Source organism: Mytilus edulis, chromosome 3 (genome assembly GCF_963676685.1).
Source record: "Mytilus edulis chromosome 3, xbMytEdul2.2, whole genome shotgun sequence".
NCBI lineage: Eukaryota > Metazoa > Mollusca > Bivalvia > Mytilida > Mytilidae > Mytilus > Mytilus edulis.
Genome location: NC_092346.1, coordinates 73,721,751 through 73,743,266, shown reverse-complemented (window position 1 = coordinate 73,743,266; position 21,516 = coordinate 73,721,751). Strand labels below are relative to the sequence as shown.

Sequence of the window (21,516 nt, the reverse complement as noted above, 5' to 3'; positions counted from 1 at the left end):
TACTGAGACATCCACTTATTATGGACAATATATGTAAGACATAGATGCCCTTCCCCTCAAATATATGACACACTATTTCCCTTAGTAATCATTGTGATTTTAAACAGCATAAATATACATGGGGACAGCTGTAGAAAAATACCAGTGATACATCATAATGATTGCTGTGAAATAGACCTTAAACCATCACTCAAGCATGAAATGTAAGTTAAAGTGACCTAAATCCTGTCAAATGACAATTTACTATAAGAAGACTTAAATAGTGAAATATCACTGATATACTACCCTAGCTTTTGGAGTTAAATCAAATGAACTCAAATATGAAATGCCACCATTGTACTAATTAAGAAGACTTTAATTATGCATTTTGTTTGATTTATACCCAGCCAAGTAACATGTATGTGATATTTACTAATAAGATTCTGAGCTGCAATGTATTCAAGATTGTGGTATGTATCACCATAGATTTATGAGAAATGGACCTAAGCATAAAACTATGAGCAAACAAATGTATAGATGGACATGAGTAAACCTCTATTCCCATTGCACAACAGAGGAAGGGGTACCATAGTTATCCCATGTAAAATAAAATAGTGATTTTTTTTATGCTCTGATATCTCAATTCATTAGAATTGTCACATAAAATTATATTTGTTAGATTCAGACAAACATATAAAGTAAATCTTCAACAAATAATCCCTATAATAAATCACACAGTATGAATATATGGTGATAGGTAAACAATGTTATCATACACCTACATTGTTTGTAAATAATGCAGAGTACTTATACAAGGACCAAGGTTCATTAAATTTACAAAATACAAATTGAAGGTCTGATGCCGGTTGGTGTTTTTTTTTACCATGCTTCCAGAACTTCAACACTGAAACAATTTTCAAGAATTTTGTAACAGATGCTTTTACAAAACTAGTCTAGAATCATAACTTTGGAATCTTCTGTATATGTATCCAATGTAAACCAATGCTAATTGATCTGTATACCTGCTCACATAAACTGTAGGTTTGTGATGACTTTGCATTTAAATACCTTATTCCAACCCAACAACATTTTACAGTTATAATTCAATATTATCAAATTAATGAGAAATTGCACAATTCTTTCATTCCTTAATGTAAGGTACCAGTCAACTGATAATAAAGGATATTTATAATATATAATAGTACTTTAAAAAATCAACAGTGAAAGGTAATCTAAAATCTAAAACTGAAACTAGGAAACTGTGCAAAATAGGAAATTGAAAGATAGAGAAATACTTGCTTAAAGTAAACCATGAATATCTGAATTTCTCAAAAAAATATTTTAAATCAAATTCAATGTATGTATGGAATACCAATTAATGTAATGAAAAATAAATATATGAATGATCAACATTATAAATACAATAATAGAAAGTAAAACAAGAGTAAACAACTCCAATGTTGGTGGTCCCTGGTGAATGGCATGATAATACCCAATGATCTACAGAATTATATTTTACAGTACATACGTGGAAAAGAAGTACAGAAATGAAGTCAATACTTTTAGGTACATATCAGTCTTGTTGAATTTTTGGTCTCTAAAAATAGCAATATTTTAAGCATGTACATAATTCAGTTTTAATAATGATTGTCAAAGTAAGCATTTATAGGGCATAAAAAAATAAGTCATATTTTTCCTTATACTGTTTCCAATTATGGTCTGCACGCTTTAAATCTAGGTAATTATATGACATGTATGAGGTGATACATGTATAAAACTATCCCAAGTTTGTATCTGTAAATCAAATGCATTCAGAAACTTCTGTCATTCATGTTTGGTGTTCGATAAAGGCACTTTAAAAATGTAATAAAAGATAAAAGTAAAAGCTCAAAAGCATTCTGACAAACTAGATATTTCAAAGTACTTATCAAGGGGGCAATGTATGTTTATATAGCATTTTCCATTCAAATGTTAGTTATTGCTTTAAAAAATAAGAGTATATTTGATACTACAATTATGCCTGTGACAGTGTGTGGTAAAATTACATATTCCTGTCCAGTTCAGTTGAAATAAACTCAATTTCTTATCACCTCATAGGGTCAGAAGGGATGCTAAATATGGTTCCCTTTTTTGAAGTGTGTCATGATCATTGCACTTTACAAACCCTTGCAATAGTTCGTTAAGAGATTTTATGGGGGCCTGTTGTGAGAATTTGTTTTTGCTCCCACTGTAATAAACACTTTTTATTTCAATGAAAGTCCATTTTACATCTCACCACCTCAGTAAGTTAACTTTACAGAACCTAGCACTATTTTTTTTTAATTGTCCTTTATACAAATCATATATTTGCCACAGGACATTCTTATGTATATAAAACAAGAGGCTCTCAAGAGCCTGAATCGCTCACCTGAATTTTTTTGGTTTAATCTCTCATCAATGATTATTTTGGCTTTTCAATTTATTTAAATGTTCTTTGAATCGTCCTATTTTCTTCAAAAGCAAAAAAAAATCATTTTCTCCTATGTTCTATTTTAGCCATAGGAGCTATGTTTCTTGACATACAAGGAAATGAAATATAAAATTTATACTAGATACTCTGAAACTCTGAAACTCATTTAGCCTAAGTTTGGCTGAAATTGATACAGCAGTTTCAGAAGAGAAGATTTTTTAAAGTAAGTCAACATGATGAACAAATTGTGAAAAAAGTCTTTAAAGGACAATAACTCCTTAAGGGGTCAATTGACAATTTTGGTCAAATTGACTTATTTGTAGATCTTACTTTGCTGATCATATTTGCTGTTTACAGTTTATCTTTATCTATAATAATATTCAAGATAATGACCAAAAACTGCAAAATTTCCTTAAAATTACCAATTAAGTGGCAGCAACCCAACAATTGGATGTTTGATTCATCTGAAAATTTCAGGGCTGATAGATATTGACCTAATGAACATTTTTACTCCATGTCAGATTTGCTCTTAATGCTTTCGTTTTGAGATATAAGCCAAAAACTGCATTTGACCCCTATGTTCTATTTTAAGTAACGGCGGCCATGTTTTTAAACGGATCAAAAATCAAAGCACACACTTTGTGCAGGATAATCTAAGGAACAACCATGCTAAGTTTTAACCAAATCCATTCAGTAGTTTCAGAGGAGAAGATTTTTTAAAGTTAGCAAATATGATGAACAAATTGTGAAAAATTGTCATTAAAGGACAATAACCCCTTAAGGGGTCAATTGACAATTTTGGTCATATTAACTTATTTGTAGATCTTACTTTGCTGATCTTTTTTGCTGTTTACAGTTTATCTTTATCTATAATAATATTCAAGATAATGACCAAAAACTGCAAAATTTCCTTAAAATTACCAATTAAGTGGCAGCAACCCAACAATTGGATGTTTGATTCATCTGAAAATTTCAGGGCTGATAGATCTTGACCTAATGAACATTTTTACCCCATGTCAGATTTGCTCTAAATGCTTTCGTTTTTGAGATATAAGCCAAAAACTGCATTTGACCCCTATGTTCTATTTTAAGTAACGGCGGCCATGTTTTTTGACGGATCAAAAATCGAAGCGCACATTTTGTGCAGGATATACTAAGGAACAATCATGTTAAGTTTCATTCAAATCCATTCAGTAGTTTCAGAGGAGAAGATGTTTGAAAAATTGTTAACGACGACAGACGACGACGACGACGTCGACAGACGACGACGACGACGTCGACGACGACGATGACGACGTCGACGTCGACGACGACGATGGACGCCAAGTGATGAGAAAAGCTCACATGGCCTTTTAGGCCAGGTGAGCTAAAAATGGAAATTTTGTTTAAATCAAAAGTTACTACTATGTTAACCTTATGGTACGGATGACTTGAATCAAATTGAAGAGTGAAAGTTTGTAAATTCAAAATTTGTTACTAAGATTTTTACTTTACCAATATTCATATGAAATCTACAGAGAAAAAACATCATTATCAGCATTCTCAATGTATAGAGATGAATAATAAATGAATGGCTACACAATTTTTTTTTTTCAAATTTGAAAAATATATGATGGTTTATATATTAAGGAAAATAATACCAATTTATGATAGAAAATATCACTTCAATTGCACTTGATAAGTATGTGTAGTGTTCAAGACTGATAAAACTGAAATGGTCACCTAAAATATTCTAAACAGACTCATTTTACATAATAAACCCATTCAATAAAGTTCATTTAAGCTGCATAAATCTCTTTGGAGACAAATAACATGTAACATGTATAACAAAAACATGGTAACTGATAAATATTAGTACATTATTTGCTTCAACAAGTGTTGATAAAATAGTGGAGAATAATTAGTGAACAAAATTTAGATTGATTATTCACTTCATATTGAAATTAATTTTGTCCAATTTTATATAAAAATAAAAGATGTTACATTTTCATCTGACCAGATATAAAGCACAGATGGTCCCAGTCAAGACTTCACTATGTATCACATTCTTCCTCACTATCCATGGTTTGTCTCGCTCTTTGGTCCTGACATGGATGGAATATATCTGAATCAGTAGCAACTGGTTTCACTTTTCTAGATTTTTGTATAAAAATCTAAATTTTATTCTTATTTTTGGTGGTGGATCAAATAGAATGTATTAAATTCCATTCAAATAACAGAGTTATGCCATAAATACAACAAAAACTATAAAAAATACAATTAAAACAGCAAATATTTTGATCATCAACCATCTGTTTGAAGTCACTGATTGAAAGTATTTTAATATTTCCCCATGTGCTGCTTCAATGTTCATTTCTGTATCCTCAACATTAGTGTCAATTCTGAAAATAATAAATGAAAAAGAATGTTTTATGTTTAACATGAATGTGTCCAAAGTACACGGATGCCCCACTCGCACTATCATTTTCCATGCTTAATGGACCACGAAATTGGATAAAAAATATAATTAGGCATTAAAATTAGAAAGATAATATCATAGGGAATATGTGTACTAAGTTTCAAGTTTATTGGACTTCAACTTCATCAAAAACTACCTTGACCAAAAACTTTAACCTGAAACATGCACTTTCATTTTCTATGTTCAGTGGACCGTGAAATTGGGATCAAAAGTTTAATTTGGCTTAAAAATTAGAAAGATCATATCATAAGGCACATGTGTACTAAGTTTCAAGTTGATTGGACTTCAACTTCATCAAAAACTACCTTGACCAAAAACTTTAACCTGAAGTGGGACAGACGGATGAACGAACAGACGGACAGACAGACGGACGAACAGACGGACGAACGGACGGACGCACAGACCAGAAAACATAATGCCCCTCTACTATCGTAGGTGGGGCATAAAAAGTAAGAGTTATCTCCCATTTAAAAAAGTTACGCACATTGCTTTCTTTAGTGGAAATATTGAATTGTGAAAATTAAATATGTTGGTACTAAACTTTTATTGTCAAAGTACTACTGCATGAAGATAAAAAGGTTTAATGATTATTTGCCATTTGTAAAACATTTATGAAACATATTAGTTCAATATGATGAAATAAAATTCAGACTAGCATTACGTTTTCCTATACTAACAGCATAAATGATTAATTATCATTTAATAATAGAATATACATTTTTCATATTTCTTTCTTTCTTTCTGAATTCAGATTTCTCTTTGATAAACATAATACTACTGAACCTATGTGAGTTCATAAAACATGATTTTTCGATTCTTACAAAAATATTTCAAATTATTGAATATAAAAACATAAAGAATCATTGTTATTTTTACACAAAAATGTAAAAACACATATTAATAGCTGAATTATTGATTCTGTTTCTTGTGACATAAAGGTTGAGTAATAATGCAATGTGGGGTGAATCAAATACTATTCCTTAAGTATGAAACTGAGAAATGTGCTCCAAAATAGTTATACAGTTATATTTTTTTCTAATGTTGTTTTTGTCTTCTAACAACCGCTATGGCCGTTATATCAATAAGATAAAGCAAGTTAAATGTTACTGTGTTTTGTTATTGACATACTTTTGCTTCTTTCATTGTGATTTTTTAAAAGTTCCCTAAATTAAAAATTGCAAGCTTTCTAAACCATTGGAACATAGAGTCCTTGTTTGAGAAAACTTGGTTGAAAAAATAGAAAATGGCTAAATATAACCAAAATAATCTTCAAATGTACCTTTGAACCATTTCTTCCTGGTCTTTGACCATGTGTGCTAACTGTGAAAATATTGAGCCCAGTTCCACTATCGTTGATTCTATACTCTGCATTGTGTTTGCCCTATCCTCTATATATGTGTCCTGAAATTAAATTACATTCTTTTGAAGAAAGAAACCTATTTATTTTCATTCTAGTTTGATGTTTTCGTTTACTCTATAAAAGTGTTGTTGTCAATGTAGCGGTCTATAAAAGTAGTTTAATCAACATTTCAATATTTTTCTACATGAACACATAAAGCTTCATAATGACACCAACTACTTCTTTAAATATAAGTCCTTGTTAGCACTGAAAGGTAAAAATTGCTTTAATTCATCAGTGGGAAAAATATTAAATATTACTTGTATAAAGCATTGGTTGTAGTTGATTCAAAAAAAAATCTGGACAAAGGCAGATAACCCATGATGACATCTTTCAAAAGTTACGTAATTTCTTGACAAGTACAACATCATAAAATATTCGAGCATATATTTAATTGATAAATTTTATGGATAAAATATAAAGACATTGTCCAATAAGATTCACAGTCTTCATTAAGGAACTAAATATATCATGGTAATGAAATTCTGTTATGTAATAACATAAAATAAAGACAAAAGTTTTTTGTATATAGTTTTTATTTAAGTATGTGTTTCCAAATTCTATCAACTGTCAAAATAGGGAAAGGATTTGGGTTTGATCTCCTGTTGAATAAGTTAGTTTTTATTATTATTGTTATTACAAGACATTTTTAAAGCACATTATTTAATAATAACATTACTTTAAGCTCTTTGCATAAGTAAGTAAGTAAGCTCTTTACACTTTAAAAATATTCACAAATTTGTACATACACGAAACTACAAAGTAAAAAATATGTTTAAAAGCATGCGAAATCAAATCAACTATAAAAAGTAGACTCTAAAAACTTCATCAGATTAGTTAACTAGAGGCTCTAAAGAGCCTGTGTTGCTCACCTTGGTCTATGTGAATATTAAACAAAGGAAGCAGATGAATTCATGACAAAATTGTGTTTTGGTGATGGTGATGTGTTTGTACATCTTACTTTACTGAACATTCTTGCTGCTTACAATTATCTCTATCTATAATGAACTTGCCTCATTAGTTTCAGTGGAAAATGTAAGTAAAAATTTACAAATTTTATGAAAATTGTTAAAAATTGACTATAAAGGACAATAACTCCTTAGGGGGTCAATTGACCATTTTGGTCATGTTGGCTTAATTTTAGGTCTTACTTTGCTGTACATTATTGCTGTTTACAGTTTATCTCTATCTATAAAAATATTCAAGATAAAAACAAAAACAGCAAAATTTCCTCAAAATTACCAATTCAGGGGCAGCAACCCAACAACGGGTTGTCTGATTCATCTGAAAATTTCAGGGCGGATAGATCTTGACCTGATAAACAATTTTATCTCTGTCAGATTAGCTCTAATGCTTTAGTTTTTCAGTTATAAGCCAAAAACTGCATTTTACCCCCTATGTTCTATTTTTAGCCATGGCGGCCATCTTGGTTGGTTGGCCGGGTCACTGGACACATTTTTTAAACTAGATACCCCAAAGATGATTGCAGCCAAGTTTGGATTAATTTGGCTCAGTAGTTTCAGAGGAGAAGATTTTTGTAAAAGATTACTAAGATTTACGAAAAATGGTTAAAAATTGACTATAAAGGGCAATAACTCCTAAAGGGGTCAACTGACCATTTCAGTCATGTTGACTTGTTTGTAAATCTTACTTTGCTGAACATTATTGCAGTTACAGTTTATCTCTATCTATAATAATATTCAAGATAATAACCAAAAACAGCAAAAATTACCTAAAATTACCAGTTCAGGGGCAGCAACCCAATAACGGGTTGTCGGATTCATCTGAATATTTTAGAGCAGATAGATCTTGACCTGATAAATAATTTAACCCCTGTCAGATTTGCTTTAAATGCTTTGGTTTTTGAGTTATAAGCCAAAAACTGCATTTTACCCCATGTTCTATTTTTAGCCATGGCAGCCATCTTGGTTGGTTGGCCGGGTCACTGGACACATTTTTTAAACTAAATACCCCAATAATGATTGTGTCCAAGTTTGGTTTAATTTGGCTCAGTAGTTTCAGAGGAGAAGATTTTTGTAAAAGTTAACAGACAACACCGGACTACGACGACGCCAGGTGAGCTAAAAATGGATTGAAAGAATTATCAAATAATTAGTAAACATTTCAATAATTGTTAACTAAACAAAATATTATAAATGGACAATATTCTTAAGGTTGGTTGGTGATTAGGATTTTCTTTCAGAGGGTCTCAAAATTTAAAATGTTAGTTTTTTTTCCAACTTGATAATTATTCAAAACGTGTATTCAAAATTTCAAGAAGCTCTGATTTGTAGCTCTTGAGAAAAATAAGACAAAAATTTTATGGGACAGAAACAAATTTAAACTAAAATATCCCTACTCTTTTTTGAAGCAGGGGAATAAAGATATTTAGTCCAAAGAAATTTTTAATGAATTCCTGCCTTTTAACATTTTCACAGGTTGGTATTTTCATATATGTAGACATAAAACTTTCTATTAAACAAGTGTTTATATACCTGTTGATCTATCAATTGTTGCTGCTGTTGATGTTGTTTAGAAGAACCATCCATGTTCATTACAAAATCTCCACCACCAGATGCACCATTATATGTAGCCTCATCTTCAAATAACACAGATTTTTCTGGGGAAAAATAAACATAATTATTTGGAATATCTACTAATTTTCACTTCTTTGTACAGTCGATTCCACTTAATTGCATACCGCTTAATAGCATAATTCGGTTAATTGCATAGTTTTCTCCTGCACAAAACCATTTCCCATTCATCTAATGTTAAATTGTCCGGTTATATGCATAGCTCTACAAGTGGCCTTTCGGTTTATTGCATAGAAAATTATTGCCGTCTAGATATGCTTAGTTAAACTGACGAGATTTTTGACCGGAAACGGTCATTTGGTAAGTATATTTTTCTTGAATGCATCCTTATTTTCGTTATTATTTCATATTTACTTTTGTGTTATTGAAATAAAGTTTTAAAACAATTTCTTTTGTGTTTATATTATGAAATTTGATTTAAAAATAAACCTCGATGTCTACACAGGTAAAGTTTCCCATGTTCTATTTTAAGCCTCGAGGTCATAAAAATGTCAAACAGATAATTGTTGTAAAAACACTGACCATTCTACTTCAAAGGGTGTTAATAATTGATTGGATTTAAACAATTGTCCATAGATTACATTTGGGGTTAATTTTTAAAACAAAAACTCCTGCTAATTATCGATCATAACCAATGTGAACTCTATTGGGCTTGGGGTGATCTGTATTAATGTTAATATTATAGGGCATTTACATATGGTTAAAGAATTTTATACATCAATCATATGTTTTTAATATTTTATGAAAAGAGCATTTACTTTTAATTATTATATTTTCTCACTTTCAACACTTGTGTCAAGCAATTAACCCGTACAGGGCCCCACCATTACTGCTTTGCATATACGAAACTAACAAGTTGTTACTTCAGTGCCCAACTGCATATCAACAGCAATTCATTACACATCTATTGTTAAAATAATTATAAACTGTGAAGTATTGTTTAAAAGTTTATTTTAATCAAAGCCTAACAATGTACATTGTACATATGGGTCATAGAAACAAATCTATTTTTAGAACAGTTTATTTTCGTATCCCAGGTAAAGGAAAGTCTGAATGCAAATAAACTAAAACTAAATGTGTTTATAATCTTTATTTAAAGAAACAAAATAAAATAACACATATGACACTAGAGTAGACATAAAAATTTTATTAGAATAAATCAACATTCAGTATATTGTATGTGGATTACAGACGTTCATCTTTCTTCAGGGATTTCTTTTACTGATCTGTTCTATCGATGTTATTTGACTCTGTCATTTGGCATTTCGGATATAAGCATACTCCGCTTTATTGCATAATTTTGTCTGACAAATAGGCTATGCAAATAACCGGAATCTACTGTACTATATTTTTATGAACATGTATCAAGATTATTCTCCTTAAATCTGTACAGGGAAGTTTTAGTTAGCTCTAATTTTATAGTTTTATTGTTGATATTCACCCCAATTTGTAACTAGTGTTAAATTATGTATTTATATGACAGAACTTTCTTGGTATTCCTAATTAATGGAAGAATTTTATACACATGAGTAGTATACCTAAAACGACAAAGTTATTATTCATTTACCTGTATATATTATTAAAACTGTTATTTTTTCAAAAGTGATTATTTTCGAAGGGTAAAATAAATCGCGGTGTTGTCTTGCCATGGCTTTGTTTGGACTTGTTTGTTTGCTTTTTGGCCTTGAATGTTTGTCCCTAATATTTTATTAACTGTGCTTTTGCATTCAGGTATAGCAGATCAAATTTATTCGTTCATTTGTTAATTTACATTTTTTGATTGAGTTAAGCCTTCCAATTGATATTTTATCGTGTGTTTTTCTATGTTGTGATGTTATGCTATTGTTTCAGTAAAAGGGAGAAGGTTTGGTACCATTGATACGTTTAATCCCGCTGCAAATGTTTGCACCTGTCCTAAGTCAGGAATCTGATGTACAGTAGTTGTCGTTTGTTTATGTAATTTATACGTGTTTCTCGTTTCTCGTTTTTTATATAGATTAGACCGTTGGTTTTCCTGTTTGAATGGTTTTACACTAGCAATTTTGGGGCCCTTTGTAGCTTGTTGTTTGGTGTGAGCCAAGGCTCCGTGTTGAAGGCCGTACATTGAACTATAATGGTTTACTTTTATAAATTGTTATTTGGATGGAGAGTTGTCTCATTGGCACTCACACCACATCTTCCTATATCTATAAAGGTTACATTGAAGGAGTACACCGATGTGTTAATTTCGGCCAACATGTACCAAACCCAATAAAGTCAAAAAGATTTTTCACTTATAACTACAATTTAGTGTAGATCAACTATTTCATGAAAACTTTCAGAAATTTTGCTTGTAAGGAATAAATACTCCTGACATCAAGACATGTATAAATAAGACTGAATATATAAGTTTGAATTATATTATTGTAAACACTGAAACTATTCTAATGTGCAAGGTATAACAAAGCCAACAATGTAACTTCAGATAGCAAAGCAGTTGCAGACAGCAGATAGAGAACCTTAAGTATTGTAAATTTGTTATATTTTGTTGCTACACTACTTACATTGTTGAAAATTTGATTGTAAAGCGATTAAAAAAAGTTAAAAAAGAGAAATGCCAAGTGGTGACAATAGCTCAACTTATCTTTTTGGACCTAGTCAAGCAGAAAATTAATTACAATGACATCAAGCAAAAATTTAAATAATTTTTTTAATTTAGAATATCTACTGCAATGTAATTTATAGGTACATACCTCTACTGCCAACTGATGATGGATGCATTGCATTTGACTGTGAAAATTGTTCTCGACGAGATTTTTGGTGTTTTAGATTCTGAAGAAAAGTTATTATACATATCAGACATACATACTATGATTAAATATATTATATTCTTGTTAATAAGTTTAAAATCTTAATATCCAAAAAGTTGGTAAATAGCAAACACAATTATAAAGGACAAACACTTTTTTTCATATTTACAAGAGGACAAGACACACAGTTTCATAATCCTGGAAGGGTGTCAAGAAAATATTGGTTTTTGATGTTTACTGTTTTTTTTATTAACAGTATCATTTTAAACAGAAAAATATTTGGTTCTTCAAGCATTAAATTTTTGTTTGGCTCAATGATTTTTTATTACATATGAATACAATGATATTGGAAATACCAGTTAGTAAAATTTCACTCACAAAAAAGGATAACACACTCAGAATATTTGAACATTCAGATATGTCAAAGTATAGTGTTTATGACAAGGTTGAAAATAAGATTGATAATAGACTATATTACTTGATTCAGAAATTGAAATTTCTTAATTACTAGTTTTCCTACCTCTGTTCTAACTTCCAGAACTCCTTTGAAGTCATTTGACATATTTGCCAACTTTGACTGAAATTAAGAAAAATAAACATTGAAATCAGTGAATCATCAAATATATTAGTATAATAGAAGTAAAGGTTATTTTTCGGCAATCCACATTCATTCTGATTTTAGCTGACAACAATGTCAAACAAGTGTTTTATAATGAACAAAATGTAATCCTAGTAATGTGAGTACTTTGTGCCTTTGGTCAATTTATTAGTTATTTTTTCCGATCTGCTTAATGTTGTACTATCACACCTCTCTCACAGGTTATGATGATGGTTTAACCGCACCACATTCTTTGAGTCTGAACCTAGCCAGGGGCCTGTAATCCAGTTGTTGGCATTGGTCGATATCTGTCATACATATTTTTCATTGATTGCTTTTAGCAGAAATCAGGTCTTTTGATTTTAGATGTTTTAAATACTAAAAGATAGTTAATGTCCGGGATGACATGGTATTCAAAGTGGAAACTGGATAATCAGGCTTCTGTTAAAAATTCTGTATATGAGAGAAGTTATCATACTTTTCACTGTTCTCCAAATGCCCTTATAGCATTGTGGTATCATCTTATTTGCCCACAGTTCTATTTTAGGTGTAATATATTTCTTGTACCACCAAATCATGGTACGTCACATCCGGTTGTATACGAAAATAGGTTGAAACAAGAATGTGTCCAAAGTACACGGATGCCCCACTCCCACTATCATTTTCCATGTTCAATGGACCGTGAAATTGGATAAAAAATATAATTAGGCATTAAAATTAGAAAGATAATATCATAGGGAACATTTGTACTAAGTTTCAAGTTGATTGGACTTCAACTTCATCAAAAACTACCTTGACCAAAAACTTTAACCTGAAACATGCACTTTCATTTTCTATGTTCAGTGGACCGTGAAATTGGGGTCAAAAGTTTAATTTGGCTTTAAAATTAGAAAGATCATATCATAAGGAACATGTGTACTAAGTTTCAAGTTGATTGGACTTCAACTTCATCAAAAACTACCTTGACCAAAAACTTTAACCTGAAGCGGGACAGACGGACGAACGAATGAACAGACGGACGGACGAACGAACGGACGCACAGACCAGAAAACATAATGCCCCTCTACTATCGTAGGTGGGGCTATCCTAGGTGGGGCATAAAAAAATATTCCCTTGAATTTGACAGTTGTAGGTAATTAATCCTACATTTTAATGCAGTAAAACATTTCTGTGTCATAAACATATGTCTTGGGTACATTTTTTTTTTTATTTGGGGTTTCTTTAGAATATTTTGTAAACTTGAGGTTACATGGTTACTAAATTGAGGGGAGAATTTGATTGATTAACTTCCAATGATGGTTCTTTTCTTATATGCAATGAAATGTTATGTGAATTTTTTTCTATAGTACTGGACATGATAAAACTTTACTCATGCCAAGTATTTCTTTATTTGAAACAAAGATAAATTGTGCACATTTTTTTGAAAAGTGCAAATTTAACAGACTAATAGGGTAAAATCAATGGTGGTATTACACCTAAGTCTAGCGGCAATGTTATATATCTGCCACACAGTGTTCAACAATTTCAGTTAATCAAAATTTCATGTAGACAGCAGTTTAAGCAGTAAAACTGATAAATAATATATTTTTTTCTCATTCATAAGTGTATTATCATACCTGTAATGACACAACAACTGTATTGGAATGAGTCTGCAGATGTTTTCCATTCTGCTGTTTGTGATGTTGTACAAACTTTTGTAACTGTGCTATCTGTTTGTTTAAACTATCAATGTCCTGTTTTATAATATATGTTAATTCCTGTATCTCAACTGGCTTATCATCAAATAAGGATTTTCTTCTTGCCACTTTTATGAAAATAAATTGTAACACAGAAAATTAAATGATTTTTTATATACAAAAAAATTACAAATTTACACATTATAAAAGTACCCATTCTGGTTTTAATCTGTCTATATATATATAATGATTTTATCAATTTTAAAATGGTCATTAAAAAAAATTAAGGCTTTCTAAAGCTGGTTCTGGAATACAAGCCATCAAATTATTTCTGTTCTCTTTGTAGTACATATTTAATTGGAAACTGGTCACATAACCAATAACCAATATGTTAAATAATTAGAATATGTCTTTAGTGTCTTGAAAAAAATGATCTTAAACATACTGCTTATAACCACTACAACTCAACATAATTTGTTATCAAAGTTTTTAATATAGATATATACTCACATATTGTAAGTTTTTCTAACTTTGTAAAAGTATTAGCAAGGTCTCTTCCTATACGCCTGAAATAATACACTTTTATTAATATAATTCGTGTAATATTCAATGCATAAATGAGTATTGTTCAACAGATTATAAACATACAAGTAAAATTGGCAAGTGTGTCTAGAATAAATGTCCAATGGTCTCAAGGGATATTCTTGCTGCTAAGATTTTGCTTTCTTGCACATTTTTTTATTTTGCCTGAGCAAGAAAACTATAATATATGTGTGCGGGAATTTTTTGCTACATTGAAGACCTGTTGGTGAACTTCTGCTGTTGTTTTTTTCTATGGTCGGGTTGTTGTCTCTTTGGCACATTCCCCCTTTCCATTCTCAATTTTATTATATAAACTGATGTGGAAAAAGCAGCCATAAAGTTATTAAAATTTCAAAATGGGTAATTAATCGCCCAATAATCTTAAGCTTGTTATTTATGTAAATATTTGATATATGTAGAACATTTATTTGAATGACATTTATAAAAATCTGGAAAATGACTTATTTTAGAAAACCATAAATATTTTTTAATAAAAGAGTATTGCCGTTTCTCAGTCCACTATTTTAGCCACAATATATGAATAAGTTTAAGACACTTACTAAATTCAAATCAAAGGATATGTTTAATGTTACAGCCTTTTCTATAGTAGAGTATGGTGGAATTGAAAACTCCATACTCTTAACAAGAAATCAATTTCAAGTACTAATGTTTCTAGATAAATTCTAAACACACAAAAAAAGAAGACAAACTTTGCAATCTGTGTAAATTCACTTCTTTGTCTAAGAGGACTCGGTCTTTGGATGGCTCCATTTATCTGTAAATAAAAACCTCATAAATTCTAGGCAAATATCGTAATTAAGTTATTTGCAAAAAGCATATATACTAACAAATGTACAAGAGCAATCAAAGCATACATTAATCAAGAAATGAGCTGTCAAATTGACAGCTTACCAGGTTTCTGAATTGTGAAGGCACTTTCAGGTTTGTTTGACCTGTCACACTCTGTGCCTATTTTTCTAACCTTTAAAGCACCCTTACCCATAAATGGCTAAAGTCAAAATTGTCAATATTGAACTTGACCTTAATTTTTTAGTAACAATATATTAAAATTGTAAAAGAATTGATGGAATACATTGTATGTTCACAGGCTACTGGACAGAAATGACATCAAATGCAACTTTTCAAAGACCATAACTTTTGAATGGTAAGTGAAAATATTCAATATCAACTTGCCCTCCATTTACATTTCAAAATTTAAAGACCATTGATTAAATTTTTCATAAGTAATTGTACAGAAACTGTTGACAGCAACTTGCAGTTTGATGCTGTTTTTAAAACTTATTACAATTGATCTATTACAGACTGTACAGCATTGCCATCATTATGCATGCCATTTAAGCATACAGTACACACACACAGTGATTCACTTAAAAATCAACATGTATTGTAATGATGTAAAAACTTTCGGATGTTATCAACTCCAGGTCAAGACAAAGGGGTTCAGTGATTCATTGTGAATCGAAGCAATAGTTGTCATATTACATGTAATTACATATTAGAATATTTTTGACTGAATTAACTGTGTGTACTGTACATGTAACTGATTTCATTTTACAACTTTAAATCATTCCTGTTTTCTAATAATTATATATTGCAATTATGTTTATGGTTGTTGTCAATTTTAACAGCTTTACAACAGTGATTATACATCTAAAACATAAATTACCTGTCTGGTTTGTAAAACTTTACATGCTGATAAAAACTCCCCTGTACGGTCACGACATGACATTTCTGGCTCAACAACTGACTTGGTAGTAGGAACTGTTGGATTGCTGGTTACAAATGTGCTTCCACTGTGTTGTACAAATCCGTTTTCTTGTTTTAATTCAGAACCAGAATTATTTCTCCTACGTCTAGCTATCATTGGACAGCATTTACAATACGACTATCTGTAACTTTGAATTTTCTGTTAAAAAAAAAGGAAATTCAAAAATAGACATGATTGAAATGAAATGCTTAACAATCGCTAAAAATTAATTTAAAATAAATTATTAAACAGAAACAAAGTTAAGATTCGACTTACATGTATACAATCATATAACTTCAATATGTCTACATACATGACAAAGATATTAATGAAATATCCTGAATTTTACCATTTTGGATGTTTTTTCTACCATATAACATGATATAAGTCTATAAATAGACGAAGTAAATATAAATATGTACATATGTATGTAAACTGGTTTTAAACAAATAGTATGTCACCCTAGTTAACATCCTGGTTATTCATCTTTCTAGTTTTATTTTATTTGTATTAAGTCAAACTCCAAATGTCAAAGACAGACCACTTGGAACAAGTGCTATTTTCCAGCTTAAGATTAACATTATTTTTCTCAATAACGATGTTTTGGTAGACTAATACCATATATCCTGTATTTATATCACCTTATCTCTGTCGCAAAGCATCCTACTAACAGTTTTCTTACATTTAAACTCCTAAAAAATGGGCTTAAACCAAAAAAAGAAGAAACTTATAACTGCATTCTTACTGGTTTATAATACTATAATCCCATTCATACAGGAAGTATATAAGTATCTTAATAATTTGTCTACTGACATCATAATCAAATCTTTACATTTGTAATAACAACAAACTCCAAGTATACATGTAAATGTACTAACAATTAAATAATATGAAGACACATTTTATATCCAGTTTGATTAAGGACTCTGGTAAATTATTGAGTCACAAATAAGCTTTACAACATCTTAGGTACACACAATGTATGAATACACATGTTCATAATAAAAAGTGTTCCAAAATTGAATTGACTTAACATCAAGGAATAAGTTGATTTAAGAAATACTGGGTAACATGAAAATTTGTTTAAATTTTTTGAAATTGAATAATTTTTTTTTTACCTTTACAAATTTTCTGGCAACAACTTTCTGAAAGCCAGCATCATCAAAAATGCATTGGAAATACTTGTGACATGAATTAAAAGCTTACTTGTGTGCAAACCAGAAAAATGCAGTAACCAAGTTAATTAAGATGCTATTTACTCAAAGATATATCATGTACATGTATGTCTTGCCTGTCAGCAGAAAATTCAGAAAAAGGCAATCTGATAGACAGCAACATTGCTCATTAATTCAAAGTCCCTGAACCATGAACTAGAGAGTAGTTGACAAATTGATACATGTACATGTATGTACATGTACTGTTAGTAATGCAAATATAGAAAACACCCATGATCTATGAAAAAGAGTCTGAAAGTAATTCCTATCAAACAGACTTAAGCAGAAAAACTTAACACTGTAAATTGCAAAATTAATTCAAAGTTACTAGACTCTGACCTAGAGGGAAGGGCCTTGAAATTGTAGTTGAACTGATTTGACATATAATGTACATTTGTATATAGATATACGCAATGTACTGATATATATAGTAAGGCAACTTTACAGAATATATCATTGATCTATCACAAGTAGTTTTATCAAACTGACATAAACAGAAAAATGAATAATTGTTGACACCCCCACCAGAAAAGCAACTCCTATTTTTCCCCTTAAATGCAGAATTTATCCATAGGCTCCGTCCATAGGACACAGATGATACCCTGCATGCATACAACATAACAAGGGGACATAACTAGAGAACTGTCATGACTGTAATAGTGACACCACCCAAATTAGAACTTGATCTGAGTTTTATGGTTATTTACAAGCATTATGTTTAAAGTTCCATAACATTTGGTTAGGCAAATTAAACATGGAGATTAGAAATCAATTTTTTGATGTAGAGGGTCAAGAGTAATTTTTTAACTTAATTCCCACTCCACCACAATGAGAACACAAAAACTTGGCATTGAGAACTAGTGTCTGCACTCTGGGTTTACACATAGGATTTTTGAAGGCGAGTCCACTGACACACAGCCTCACAGGTTCATGATACTGAGCATACATGTGATTCTTCCGGCGGGAGTTAAAATCTCCCGCTTTTCAGACCCTCTTCCGTCCCTCCCGTTAAAATTTGAAATCTTCCGCTTTTTGAAAATGTCAATCTCGAAAAAATTTCAGTAGACATTTCTGTTTACAAAATTAATACAGACAGGGAATAAGTCCGAGAAACTCTAAATTGATATGGGAAAAGTCCGAGAAAATCGGAAGTTTCCTGTAATGGAATTTGTGTCAAAAAGGTAAATAGGAAAATAGCCTCGAGTAATCAGTGAAGGTGTTAAGGATTAGACTGTATATACAACAATAAAAGATGATTGGCATTTACCTAGTAATCAACTAAATATTTAAATAAACATGTCTGGATGATTAAAAGTGATACTGACAATGGAACAGTTGTATCAACATCGACTTTAATAAATTTTGATGCTGTTGAAAACATGGAACAGATTTAGTTTATACTGAACCTCAAAGACAATAAAATCAACTCAAATATGATATGTCTTCTATCTGGTCCAATACCTAAATAAGTGTGTTTGTCTTATAATTTGACAAATGCAAACTGTATGTTATCACCAAATACTTTTGCCCCAGCATCAAATAAAAGAAGACACAGTATATATCTAGCCAAATTAAGATCATGCTTACTACACTTCATGCAAAGCTGACTATGGTGGCCCTAATTACTTGACCAAAAATATGGAGACAGCCACCAACCAGATAGCCCACAACTTTATCAATTCAACACCTTCTGTTACAAACATGTTCAGTAGTGGTACAAAAGTTGACAATGTGGCTAAAGCAGATATACTTTTTGCCAACTATGTATGATGGCTGATCACTTTATCTTGAACTATATAAAATTATGATGAGTAAATATTTGAATCCCCCTTATCTTCTATTTTACTAAGTTAAAATGGCTATGTAGGTGCTTGTAGGTATGGAATCATTGTTGTGTTTTAACAAAAAAGGAAGATATGGGTCATTTTCAAAAAATGCCGAATTTTGAAATTGAAAAAATTATTAAAAGTTACTTATTCAAACAACCCTCTACATAAGCAAATCAAAACAAACAGTACTTTAAGAACAACATATTAAAAGATGCAATCTTAATGATGTCATACAAAAATATGTTGAAACATTTTTTGATCGGTGGTACATTATTTTGTCTATCCTGTTACCATTTTCAAAAGAAATTTTGGGTTATTAAGAAAAGGTTTAGATAAAATGTTAAGCTTGTTTTACGTAGACAATTAGATGGTTTTCAAGAGAATAAACGTCTATATATATTCATTCTGTAATATAATAGATTATTTGCCAATTTAACAGGTTGTACTGAAAAATGCCTCTAAAAATTGGTTTTCAAAGGTTGTAAAAATTACCACCAGTAATGCAAGTCTAAGATAGCAATTTATATTGTTCGGCATTTTTTCACCCTTTCAAATAAACCCAACATCAAGTAAATCCCTCATAAGTTAGTTTACTTTTCTCTATATTTCATTGGTAACAGGAACGTACGTTTCTGATATATTACTATATAAAAGTCTATCCTGTTACCGATATCAGTATTGCACCTGCGAATGCTTAATTGGGAAGATTAATACGTTATAACCTTAAGATGACTTCAAACAACGAAATATTTCATTCGTTTTGCACCTATATGTTAAGATAAAAAAATTAACGACGTTTTTGTCTACAATTGTCTATCCTGTTACTGTAACCATAGCAACCATAGTAACAGGATAGACATAACAGGATAGACAAATTTCTTCGTTTTTGATTGCTGTTGTGAAATAACTACTCCCTTTGGTGAAGTGATTATGTTTTTCTATTGTGAATTTGGTTTCCAACACGTTATTGCACTTTTTACAAGTATACTGTTGGTGTATTTAATCAAAATTGGTGGTAACAGCATAGACATGAAAAAAAGTACGCTATATTTTTTTCACTAAATGTCTTGAAATTTCTTTTCTCTACACTTTCGTTCAAGAAACGAGGCGTTTTAAATGTAAAGATTACTTTGCACTTTTGAGATCAACACTGACTGATTCAATATTCATAGGGAGAATAATTTCACGGCTGATTTAAGTAGCGGTAACAGGAAAGACATGAACCTCCTGTACGCAGATTCAATTTAGTTTGTAGATAATATGTTACATACAATGATATAGAAGCTACGATTTTTCGTTAGAGTAATATTAAACGTTCTTAAAAAGTCCCTTTTGCAGATATCAAGGCGATCAGAAAATCGCAAAAAAATCATTTGAAATGTGTTTTTCTGACACTGTACGCAGACAAATACCCCCAAAATGGGTCTTAATTGCAGTTTAATCTTATCAAAATAGATGTAAGGTGTGTTTATTATTAATGTTCTGAATCACAAATCCGACAAGCTTTCATTTAAACCATTACAACTGAAATTTCCATTAGAAATAAAAAAGTTAGCATGGGTGTACTGAAAATTCGACATTTTTTTAAAACGACCCATATGCAGTTTAAACATGCAAGAAAAAATCTTGCGTATGTCTATAAAAAGGTCGATAAAAAATCTCCAGTTATGAGGCCCAAACTCCAGCTGAAAATTTCCAAATCTCCAGTTGTGGCTTGACAACTCTGTCACATGTATGACTGAGAGTCTGGAAGAAAATGATGTGTCAAAATTATGATGCATGTAGATGTTCAACACTGTATTGCTATCTTGTGAAGCACTGCTATTTGGTCTTATTTCAAAATAAATATTAAATATAAAATGAAATACCTAACCAACTTTACATAAATCCTGAAATCAGTGAAATCATGAAATGACAGTTCATGAGTTGAGGTGAATGACAGCTGTCAAATAGTATCAAAACAGTGACCAGAACTAATTTGAAAAAAATAATCAAGTGGGAATAGACTTGTTGGGATTAAACTATTTAAATATCATATAGTAAAAGTGGTTCTAGTTACAATAATACTTGAAATAAACAGAAAGTGACTCCTGTTTCTTATGTTTCTTTCCACCACGACTCAAAATAGACGTAATTTCCGCTTTCCTGACGCAAGCGCAACTGTTAGAATGCATTGTGGGT

The 21,516-nt window shown here is 30.7% G+C and overlaps 1 protein-coding gene across 2 annotated transcripts; it reads right to left on the bottom strand.

Moving 5' to 3' along the window:
- Positions 1–3,910: 3,910 nt before the first annotated feature.
- LOC139517393 (syntaxin-5-like) lies at positions 3,911–21,497 on the bottom strand. 2 transcript variants are annotated; one of them, XM_071308377.1, is made up of 10 exons: positions 21,395–21,497; positions 16,212–16,451; positions 15,235–15,299; positions 14,453–14,508; positions 13,883–14,070; positions 12,189–12,245; positions 11,612–11,690; positions 8,781–8,905; positions 6,166–6,287; positions 3,911–4,809 (listed from the first exon to the last, which is right to left on the bottom strand). In XM_071308377.1, the coding sequence occupies exons 2-10, from the start codon at positions 16,407–16,409 to the stop codon at positions 4,650–4,652; spliced, it is 1,050 nt and encodes a 349-aa protein (XP_071164478.1). In that variant the 5' UTR covers positions 16,410–16,451; positions 21,395–21,497; the 3' UTR covers positions 3,911–4,649. The 2 variants fall into 2 exon arrangements, with proteins under 2 accessions (XP_071164478.1, XP_071164479.1); XM_071308378.1 differs by having other exon boundaries at positions 21,403–21,482.
- Between the last annotated feature and the right edge of the window lie 19 nt (positions 21,498–21,516).